Source organism: Chiloscyllium plagiosum, chromosome 10, assembly GCF_004010195.1.
Source record: "Chiloscyllium plagiosum isolate BGI_BamShark_2017 chromosome 10, ASM401019v2, whole genome shotgun sequence".
NCBI classification, from domain to species: Eukaryota; Metazoa; Chordata; class Chondrichthyes; order Orectolobiformes; family Hemiscylliidae; genus Chiloscyllium; species Chiloscyllium plagiosum.
In genome coordinates, this window is record NC_057719.1 from 68,051,820 (window position 1) to 68,063,933 (window position 12,114).

General features: G+C 34.9%; 1 protein-coding gene across 1 annotated transcript in view; it reads right to left on the reverse strand.

The window, feature by feature from the left end:
• Positions 1-669: 669 nt before the first annotated feature.
• The window catches only part of cdin1 (CDAN1 interacting nuclease 1), a 161,598-nt gene continuing 150,153 nt past the window's right edge, over positions 670-12,114 (reverse strand). Inside the window, exon 10 of the mRNA XM_043698013.1 lies at positions 670-2,881. Within this exon, the coding sequence (XP_043553948.1) occupies positions 2,865-2,881 (17 nt within the window). The 3' untranslated portion in view covers positions 670-2,864. The remainder of the gene's footprint in view (positions 2,882-12,114) is intronic.

Sequence of the window (12,114 nt, forward strand, 5' to 3'; positions counted from 1 at the left end):
GATTGTTTTTTCAACAATTTTATATGTTTGTAAAGTTAAAAGAATTTGCTAATAAATATATTTACAAAAACAAACCTGCTCATCTCAGAATCAAGTACTAAAAAGCAGTAAGGATTATGATATTTACCTCAAAAAGCCACAATATTGTAGAACAAAGCAAGTTTAAGTTTAATTTCTTCCACTTTGAGCTTTGCAGCTGTGTTGAGAAGATTGATTTTACTTGGTGTGGGGCAAAGAGAACAAAGGTAACACGACGACTATACAGATTGTTCTGTTATAATGCAACAATTGTGTTCCTCTGTAACTTCATGCTCTAGAAAACCGTGTTATGGAAAACCGCAATAGAAAGTCGTGCTGTAGAAGATCACGGTACCCATTCAGTAGAAAGTTCATGTTATCCAAACAACTTCCACAATTTTCCAATCATGTTATAGCCAATTCTTTCTGACAAAACACGCATTTATAGCAGAACAACTTGTACCAATGTTGTACATCTCCTGATGCTGCTACATTGCAAGCACAAATGAAAACCCCACAGCAAGTTCAATGTTACAATCTCTGTAGGGACTGTAACTTAAAAAAAAAAATCAAAATTCTAGTTAAGAGATGAAAAATATGACACAGGATTTAATGATAAGATTTTTATTGTTTCAAATAATTCAAATCACTATTCCCTAAACACTTTTTAAAAAAGCTAACATCCATTAAATTACAGAAATAAACCTTTCACCTTTCTACTGATAACACATCATATTCCCCAAAGATTTACAGTCCCTTTAGGAAACAGTCTCCCAACTTTCAATGTGCTCATGTTCCCTGGTTTCGCCCCAGTTGTAACTTTGAGTGACCACCACCTCTAAGTACTTCCCTTAGATTTTGCAGAATTTCCTAAATTCACTACCAGCAGCAAATCTGCCTGAAAAATTCTTCTACTCTGGCCATGCCAATACAAATATCCCAGAATCTTTAGATGGTTGTGGATGCATTTATTTGACTAGAGATATGCAATTGTGGTAGTTAGCAAAGTCAAGTAGCCTCTTCTCTCTGTTGACCACAAAAAAACTACAATATTCATCGACTTGTAAGGAAGCCTGTAACCAGATCTTATGAATCTCCGCCCTCTTCTCCATGCCGACTTGAAGCATATTAGTACTGCATTCAGATTGTAGACATGTGATTAGTAGTTCTTCAGAACCCAACTTTTTTTAATGCTAGAACCAAATGAATAATTTAAAGCACAATTGCTTACAACTTGACATTCTAAATATTTCTGGAATTTTTGAAATTCAGTCTCTACTGTTAAATTCAATGGCTGCTGCCATTGTTGCAGAACACAAATAGCTTGAATCTGTTTCTCAGTAAAATAATCTAACCTCCCTTTGATCACTAGTAATCAAGGCACTGAGGCTTACTGTCAGGCGGATTGCAGAACAGGTTACATAACTTCTTTCTTTAACATTTAAAGAAAGAATTGCTTCTCTTTTAGCTTTTTGTGTACTACATGGGGCCACCAAAAACCAGTGGATCACCTTGAAATAGACTATAATTTGATTGACTTGACACATGATTTTATAGCAGGAAACTCTTTCTGCCACAAGCCCTCCCCATTATACAAACTGGGGATCAGCACTGATATATGCTGGCTTGCCTGCACAGTAGCTGGGCTGAATGAAAGAAAGATATGCATGCAGGATTACAAAATAATGCTTTGAGAAAAATCTGGAAAATTTAAAATCAGATTGCTGTTAAAATTAATGTGACATATCCCCTCAAAAAAACACAACTGATACATGGACATGTGCATTAAATTGTGGAAGATTAAAACCATAGTTATATATATAGATTGGAGAACAATATGTGCATCTGATCACAGCAGTTGCAGAACCAGTTATACACTGCTTATCAGATTTGACATTTCTTTCAGCAATTCCAAACCTGGATCTTTGTGTAGACAATGCATATCAGCTCAATATCAGGTGCAGACAACATACTCAACTAAGCACTCTGAAATTTAAGAAACCTTTGCTGGATGTATGCAGCAATTAGATACAATTAAAACTACTTTAAATACATTTATTGTCAAGCTTTTATGTTATTGAGGGTGAACCCAAAATCTTGTACATGTGAGTGCTCAGAAAACAAAGTTATGTTCTTGGCTATGAACTGGAAATCATGTTTGAAGAATCTAACTGCCAGGAATTCATTCCTTCTGTTTTAACACATTATGCATTCAGACTGCTAATTTGATGAATTATGACAATTTTGCAATGATATAACATAATACCCTTTGTAAACCAATTTGGATGAAATTAAAACATTTTAAACCATCTTACAATTGTTTAACATATCATAAAAACAGCCCTCCTATAAATTCACAGCACAGTAATAAACCTTAACAATTAATGTTTCAATAAATTAAACAAACTTCGAATAGTGCCTTCTGGCATTTGAATTTTCACCCTTCAGATTGGAGAAAAGAATTCGGAAGTTGGAAAGATTAAGACTATCTACAAAGTATTGACACAGACGGGCATACTGATAATGAGTGGTGCATGTCTTTAAGTTCTTGGCTGCTCACAGAAGCGTGTTGCTGAAATAAAGCAGAAACCCTGAATGTGTTTTTCTAAAGAGGTATTACGGTGACCCAGGGCAGCAGGAGTTCAACAAAAGTTCAGTCAAGATTTTGTCAGTAGTTCTCAATGCAGAAAGGAAAAATCACTTCCGGATTCACCTATCCCTTCCGCATTCAGTATTGGCCATGGTGCTGTGCAAGGTTACAATGTCTTCGGGGAAACAATCTTTGAGTATGATTCCACGGTTACGGTGACAGTCCAACTCCTCAATAAATCCACACCAGTAGATCACTAATCCAGGTCCAAATCTGAAAATTAGATGCAAAACATATCTTTTAAAAATCGCACCAAGAACACACTGCAATGCCGTATAATTTGGCTGCCTTAATTAAGTTCAACTTTTTTTCACATAAAATTTGGATGTTGAAGATCATAATTTTGTAATAACAAATGAAAACCTACTGATACATCTGGTAAGATTGCTAATCAGTAACAATGCCTGGATAAATAATGCCAGCCGGATCTGGCCAACCAATGCTGCTGAGTGGAACTCACAGCAATGTTGGTGCTTATTTTTCTGACACGGACCTTCTAGACATTTAAAAAGCACCTGGATGGGTAAATGAATCGGAAGGAGTTGGAGGGATATGGACCGGGTGCTGGCAGGTGGGACTAGATTGGGTTGGGATATCTGGTCAGCATGGACAAGTTGGACCGAAGAGTCTGTTTCTGTGCTGTACATCTTTATGACTCGAGAATAAAGCATTGATTAACTGAATGCAGGATCAACATAAGCACTTAAAATTCAATTTCTGGTTTCACTCAGTAAAACAGATAAAGAGTTTTCATCAAGACCAGACAGAATTTGGATTAAGCAATAGGGCATAGATTCTTAGCCATTTTAAAAATATTGTTGGATTTATTTGCAAAACAGGTGCAGTTTGGAGTAATCCAGCATCGCAAATTAACCATACCAGAGCGACACCGAAAGAGGTTCCAAGTGGAAGCAACAAAGACCAACATTGCCCAGGGTTCCACCAGGCAGCATGGTTCATCATCCACTACTAGCAGACAACCACAGCCAGCCAGCATCAGTGATATACCAAGCAATACATAAAAATGTCATATTATATCAAAGGTCCCACCTCCTTCAACTGCATGAGATTTTAAAGTATCCATTACGCTAGTTAGCTCACTCAAGCCCAACAATGGAAACCTCTGCTTCACTCAGTGTAAGATACTAGTTGATAAGAAATATATGTCAGATTATGCTAATTTGAAGTCATACTAACTGCAATGTTTCAATTCCTGTGAAATATTGCAATTTTTTTATTGCTAGTTGGGTTGAATTTCTTGGAAACTATTTCACACTTTCTCTAATGCAGTTAGTACACCAAGAAAATAAATAGTCCCTGTGTGCTCTTTGCCTCAAAATATAGTAATCTGGCTCCGAGGGACTGTCATTTCACAACTATTGGAAGACCATGTCAAATGATAATAATTAAAATCATGGGATTTGTTTGGGTTGCAAACTACAATTGCTTTGAGGTAGCTTGGCCCACATGAAGGGGGATGGAAAAAAAAGATAGTATGCTTACTATGCACTCCAATAAGGAATTGGGGCATTGCAAAACGAGTTACTCACAGTTGAGGGTATGTAATGCATTCACGGGATGAGAAAGTTTTCAAAAAAGTGTAAAAAACACACTTCAGTACATAAAATAAATATATTTTAGCACAAAGGATGTAAAAATATGCTAACATATTTTATAACTGAAGGTTTTAAAATGAGGACAACGCAAATGATATTTCAACATTTAACAATTTTAAGTTGTACTGTAAATACTTAACTATAAGTTGCAATAACACTTTAAAAAAAATAGTACAATCGATTGTTCTAATGCATAGTGCTAGAAAAAAGGCAGTTCAAAATTCTGGATCTGCGCTATGTGTAACCTTTAAATGGATATGCTGAGCCCAACAGGCAATCTCAGGAAGTAGCCCTGTGGAATAGTTGACCCATCAGGAAGTTAGGACCTTCAGCCAGAGTTCATAAAGATATAATCACTATCAATCAGAATGTGTCACCACTAGGTCTGAACATCAGAATCTTAGTTTTTTCTCACCGCAAGCATCCAAACAAGTTGCTGGATTTTCAGCATTACAGAGAAAGATTTCAATTAAAACTGCCAAGTTTTCATAACTTCTTCAAATATCAGGAGGATGGCCCAACACCAAAACTATTCAGCTCACATCCAACTTTTGTAGTGTTGTGTTATGAAAAAAGATAACACCACAACACAAGCTGATCAAATGCATTATGGCATGGATGGGAAAACACATATTTATGCAATATAATGCAACAGCTTCAGTGAAGGATAAGGACTTACTGGGGTTACTGATTATTCTGCAATTGTAGAACATAGATTGTGGATAATACATATAATTACTGATATATTCTATTCAAAAGATTATTAATATGAAACTAACATGTGTATTATAAGTTAATCATATTCATTATTTAAAAATTTTTAGAAGTAAATACTCTATCCTTCAGATATTACACTCTGTATATAATACATATAAATCATAGGTAAATATTATTTTTAAAAGTAAATAAAGATGAAGAAAACCAGCATTTGCATCCAAGTGATCACAGAGCATCCAACAGTAACAAATCCATAATTGATTTCAGGAGATGCACGTTTTTGAGGAATTGTACCTCAGATAACAGAATGCCAACTTCGACTTTCTTACTGCTATGTTGCAAACCTCATCCTATTTCTGACAGAGTGACGTGGTGCAAATAAAACGTAAGTCAAATTAACAGCAACTAAGGAACTCCATCTGCGATACAAGATGGAAAGCACTTTGCTGTGGATTTCTTTTTAAAGTGTGATCAATGAAGAATGATATTACTGTAACATATTAATATTGAAAATGCAACATTTTTCAGCTCTTTGGTTTATAGGACATCTTTCCCATTTAAGGAGAAAATAATTTTCTTGGAAGCAAAACTAGTTGCAAATTCAATCAGCATGATGGAAAACTGCCAAAAAAGATCAGGGAACCACTTTTAACATACTCACAATACAAGAGAATGAAAAAACAACCCAAAAAAGGATGTTTTCGCTTATATTACCTAACTTAATGTTGCCTTTTATCAATAAAACAATAAAAAACAATTAAAACCTTTAAATAATGATTATGAAGGCACACCCTGAAATTGTTGTATTTTATTTGTGTGCCAAATGACTGCTAGTCTTGGCCTAAAGTACAATTGTTTAAAGTTATGTCAGGGCCCAGAAATTGAAAGTTAATTGAATCTCTACTGTGTGTTGAAACATTACTCAACACAAAACCTTTTCCTCTACCATTTTTTTGTTCGATGTCCCTCATGGGTTTTCTCCAACCTGACAAACTTAACTGGCCTGCAACTAAAATGAAATTGCAATTCATTACCATTAAAGTTCTAGGGAAAAAAACTTATTTAAAAAACGTTCTCCAGGATCTCACCATTTTACCAATTATATACATGAAATACAAATTACGGAGTCATACAGGTTTAACTGTACACAATAAGTCTACAGTGTGACTTGCTGCATATTATTTTGTGATCTTTTGTCATCAAGGTCAAGTATTTGTTAAATTGAGAGAAATGGCTTTATGATATAAAAATAGTAATTACAATTCAGAGCCCTAAGAAACACATCCAAGACATGTTAATGTATATTCCACAACTTAGTCTAGTGATCTAAACCATTCTTACCAATTATGCCCCGATGTATTATGCAGACTTCTCAAATTTTTTTCCCAGCCTTTCTCTTGTACTTTTATATGGCATTTAAACAATATTGTTGCTTGCCTGAACCTTGCCTCAGGTATGGATCGTTATAAACTTGTACATCAATTTCTTATTATTGTATGTTGCTACAAGGAGTATGATGGTGACCTGTTCCTTAATTTGTCTTAATTTCTTCCTAATCTGCATTATTGCTTGGCGTTTTTTATTCTCACAAGTGTTGTAATTATTGATATTCAATTCAGAAAATACAATTATGGAAGTTATTAATAGAACATTTATGTACATAACCTATTTGAATAAAATTGGATCGGTAGGTTTGAGTCAAAGGTTCCAAATTGATCATCTACAATGTGTGAGTTTACAATTTGTACTTATTTTTAACATTAACTTATTTGTATTATATTAATCTATATTCTGAACAGTGTTTACCCAATTTTTTGGGTTGCATATTTATTTTATTCATTTCTCACAATTTCAACTTATTTGAGGTTCAACTAAGGTCCAAACATTTGGAACTCAGCAAGCATAATTTTAAAACACTTTGGTAAGCCAAACTGAACAATATCATGTTTGTCTATATTTGCACTTTAGTAAACTAATTCTTTCACTACTGATTTAGACAGCTGTACAAACAGCAATATAACTTTTGTCTTTACAAAGACGAGTGAATAAGAGGCCATTCAACTTACTGTTTGAGTTTGTAGAGTATTTAAAAAATAATCCCATTATTCTGCTTTATTTCACTTCCTTTTATCTTCCTTTCCTTTTTTAAAGATGAGAGCAGCAACTGTTTGAATAGTGCTTGTTTCAACTGCTCACAATGATAAAGTGTTATAACTATTTTCCAGGTAAAGGGATTTCTTCTACTCTCTCTTCTCATTCTCATCGTGAAGTTGAAGCAATAGGCCAACTAATTTCATAACTCGAAGACATAGTTTCCTGTCTGCTCCTTCACAAGCTACATATTTAAAAAAAAATTCTAAAATCTCCTCTTGACTTTTTCATTTATCTATCTGACTGGTTCTATTAACCTTACTTTCTATTGATAACTTGCTTTCTACATGTTCAAATGCATATTCCAATTAATTTTTTAAAGGCAACTGAGATGTGTTATGGCATGTTCCAAATACTTATACACTAGATCTACACAACTGATAATCTTGTCAAAAATAAATTGATCTTCAATAACGGGTGAAATGGGTCCTGTATATTTTCTAAAACATACAATTGCAAATCAGGAGCATTCATTAATTGTTTGGAAAAAAGCCTCAAGAATTCAACTCTAGCACCTTCTAAAACTTAAAAAAAACTCTTGAATCTTTACAGAGGTTTCCTATTGAAATGAAACAATAGAAAGGGTGAGGACTTCTGATAAATATTTTGGTAAGTAATTTCAAAGAGTACACATGATTAAAATGAACTTAAAATCAAACTTGGCGTTAAACAGCTTTTCAAAGAGGTAGGGAAATTTCCATTAAGCTTTTTGAAAAAAGCTTTGCAGCAGCTGGGGCATAACTAGATAAGTAATTCTGACTATTTTCTGAACAGGGCTCATTGCCAGAACATTACTCCAATTTGGAGACTAGCAACAAGCCCTGCATTAAAAATCAAGCATGAACTTTAACTACATAAAACCTGGACAGTAAGAAGAGGTGTGCATTATTTTCTCTCGAAATACATGTGACATAGTGTGTATTTCAGTGCTATTTTCTTCATTAAGAGTGCACGGAAAATGAAAATAAAGTACAAGTCTTCCAAAATCAAAGAGGTTGCTGTATGAATGTACTGTTTCATATAAGATCGAAGATAAATCTCAGAAGTTGGTATCTGCAGCACACTCCAAAAGATTTTTCAGTAGCATTATTTATGTCCTTCTTTAAATGGAGAATGTCTGGACAATTTACATGCTGAAGTGCAATGTAATCAAGATGGAATTTTGTTTGGTCTGTTCATAATTTGTGCAGTCCTCACATGGATCCAGTATGTATTTAAATATGGAATGTGGAACGTGGCTTGTTCCAATCTATAAACTGACAGACAAAAGCACCGACAAACCACATTTTACAAGGACAAGAAATACAATAAAATATTCTACAAACATTTCCTTAGCTGCTTTAAAGGGGAACTCTTCAAGAAAAACTAGTAAGTTTTTCTTCAATTTAGAGTGAGCAAATAGAAGAACAAAATATCATTGAACTACAATGGCACCCAGAACTACCATAATTGTTAATAAATGCCAGGGGAGTTTGCCATAAATATTTGAAAATTATTTTAATTCTTTTAATCCTCTAAATGTTAATTATTATCTTTGCCCCTTCAGATTTCAGTGAGCTACACACTTTACTCTGGTGGAAAGGGCAAACTGAAAATCTTATTTAATCTTTCAGTATCTTTATAATTGGGTAGATGTCATGCATGAATGATCCAGGTGACTTTTCTTTCTGGCTTCTCAATAACACTATGCAGAATAGCAACTTAGATATAAACAGTTCCAAGAAATAATGCCATACAGTTGTCATAAAGGAACACAGCATGGGATAAAATATTAACACTGTAGCCCTACCAAAATGCATTCCTCTCAACACTGTAGCATTGTCAAAATTCATTGTCACCAGCTTCCCAGTATTACCAAAAAGAATTTTCCCTCATTTGATTAACACTCAATTGACAGACTAGGAATATGCTGTTTCAATCTTTAAAATTATTTGTAGATTTTTAATAATTGAGATTTTTAGTGGGTTTACCATCAATACTGAAAATTCAGTATAAACTGCACATTACGCACAGAATCACAAATGACAATATCATCAACACAAGAAAAATGGTATTGAAATACCACCCAAGTCAAACATGCCTTTTATAAATAAAGGAAAAAAAAAGAAACCTATCACAAATATACTTCAGGAAAAATAAAGCAAAGCATGTTTGCCAAACATACAGATTATTTATTTTTAAGATCAACTATGGTTTTTGTGCTTGTTAGAAAACAACACAAACTGTTCCCCTCTTACACATGACAAACACGGATTTGAGTTCTTTTAGAACTTTACAGCAAAGTTTGGATAGCACAAAGCACTTTTCTTGCCATTTTCTCCCCATAGACTGAGGACAAAGCTTGTATTGTATGATATCCAGGACTTTGGGTCATATATCAGTAATGGGGCCAGTTTGAGATTGCTGAAAACAACCAGTTAAAGCTGGTCTCTTTATATTAAAAAAAATGCCAGGCACACTGTTTCTTATCCTGGGTGACAGAATACGTGAGATCAGCTATTGTAAGAAGCTGTGTTTGGGTCTCCACACTCAAAGCAGTGGTCAAGGAATGTTACCATTAGGTGATTAATAGGTGTTTATTTTTAGGGCTTGAACTGGAAGGCCATTTCAAGGCCACTGCAAGATGATATCTACATAATCAGACGGTGTCTTGCACGTTTACAACCTTTTTCCCCGACATCTGGGACCTGCCCGGTGTCCTCACAGGCAGTTAAAAAGTGCCAGATAAATTCAAAAACAGGATATGCAGATCTGTTTACACAAAGGAGCAAAAAAGGAAAACTTTAGGAAGTTAAGTCTTGAATACACTGAACTGTCCTCCATCACACATTTTAAAATGCCTGCATTGAAAAGTGCTACCAAGTACTCCAGAGGCAATCTGCAGCCTTCACTGCCCCCAGCATCTGTGTTGTCAGAATTAAAGAAGGATTAAAGCATTGCTATGGATAACATGAAATACCTCACAAGGAAGTGAGGAGACTGGAGCAGCCCTTTGGATACATCAACTGAGCCACCCAGGGTCCATAATGTAGTCATACATTGTAATTTAGCAGCAAGAAATCCACAGAGAAGTGATCTTGGAGTTCTATCAAGATGACAAGTCAGACATCATTCACTCACTTCCTGGAGCCTGGCTTGACACACTTTGCAAGCATTAATTTGAAGCCACACTTTATCATTTGTACTGCGCTTGTACTTCCAATACACTGCAACCCTTTTACAATTTTTTAAAAATAAAAGATAATTCCTCATTCAGCTGGACAATGATAGCTTTGAATATTTTGCATAGTAAAATAGCTCATTATTTCATAAAAACATTTATGCTCAACAATTTAAATTTACAATGCTAGTTATCGCAAAACAAATTCTCTAAGATATCTCAAACCAATTCTTCAAACAAATATAAATTGAACCCTGAGTGAGATAATTGTTTCTTAATCAACAATATAAAGAATCAGGCCTTTCAGCACAGAGTCTCTACCAACTTTCAGTTAGATCATGGCTGACCTTGATCTTACCCACCTTAGTTCTATGTTGTGAGAGATTCTTGTCTAACAAATATATGTCAATCTCAATTTTGCAATCTCCAACTAATCAACTGCAACAGCTTTTTGAGAAAGAGTACTCCAAATTGCATCGAACTAAAACTTATATACAGCTTCTACCCTATGGTATTCTAGGCCTTTTTGGAGGGTGTTTGGGGGGGGGGGGGGGGAAACAAACGTCAACACTTCACCAGCCTGTTAAATTACTGTTAATTAAACCAAAAAACGGTTTTATCCACTAACTTTTAGCGAGTTTTGCATTTGAACACCTTGATTTCTCTGCTCCTGCTGAATTACAGCACAATGAATGAGTAGACTTTCAATAAATCTATGGTTACCTTTCACACCAAGACTACTGTCTATCACCCAGGTAATAGGCTAAAATAAAACAATGCCCCTTAAAATTGATGACAAGATTATCGTTATTCCTGGATTGATAAGGCTAGTTCTTTGCACTACAATATATTGTGAGAGTGCTTGAGCAACAGTGAATGCAAGAGGGATTACTTCTCTAAACAGTGCTACCACAATCATGGGAAGTCCCATTAGCAGACAATGAGCTTGGAATTAAATAGCTAAAAAAGAGATCTTGCTAATTTTAAACAAAAGATGGCCCAGGCCCAAACAGTTTTCTAATAGTTAAGCTGATGGTAGCTAGTATTTTAAAACAAATAAAATAAATTGGCTAGCTAAGTTAGATGATCATCAGATTTATCCCCAAGGAAATAATGTATGTATACATCATCCTGAGGCGGCAGAAGACAGAAACACAATATCTTTCCTTCAGGATTGGCTTGAAGATAATCAAGAGCTGCACTGAAATGTGCCACTCGAATAAGAATGAGCTCATTGGGTGCCAAATGGGAATCTTAGAGGTCAGCAAAGTTGCATTCTAATTGTGAACAACCTGCGCTTTCGACAAGAGGTTATCCTATGGAACGCAACACAATTAGAGGGATATATTTGGCTGAGTAACACATGTTTACATCTTCCTGCATTTGTCTTTGGTATTTTTGAAGCTGTGGCAGATAATCATGCCAATTCAGGCAAGTTACAATATTCAGTCTGCCCAAGTGTCCAAATAATAAAAATAATGGGTTCTCCAACTTGTGAATAGACGAATTACGAGACAACTTTAAAAAAAAAGCACATTGACAAGGATCATTCTGCATGATAAATGTTGGATCCCAATTATATTGTAATGTAGAAAAATTGAATGACCCTCGGGGGTAGAAAAACCTTCCTGTGTTGAATATTGACAGAGGTGATCTGTGAAAATCCCTAAAAGACAGCTATAAGAGGGTGAGATCTGCAAAGTCCATATAAACAAAGTCTAATGCATAATTTTTGTGTACCATTATTTTCTTTTCAGAATAAAGAACAGTCCAAAAATAAACCTGGCATAAAGATTTTAGCT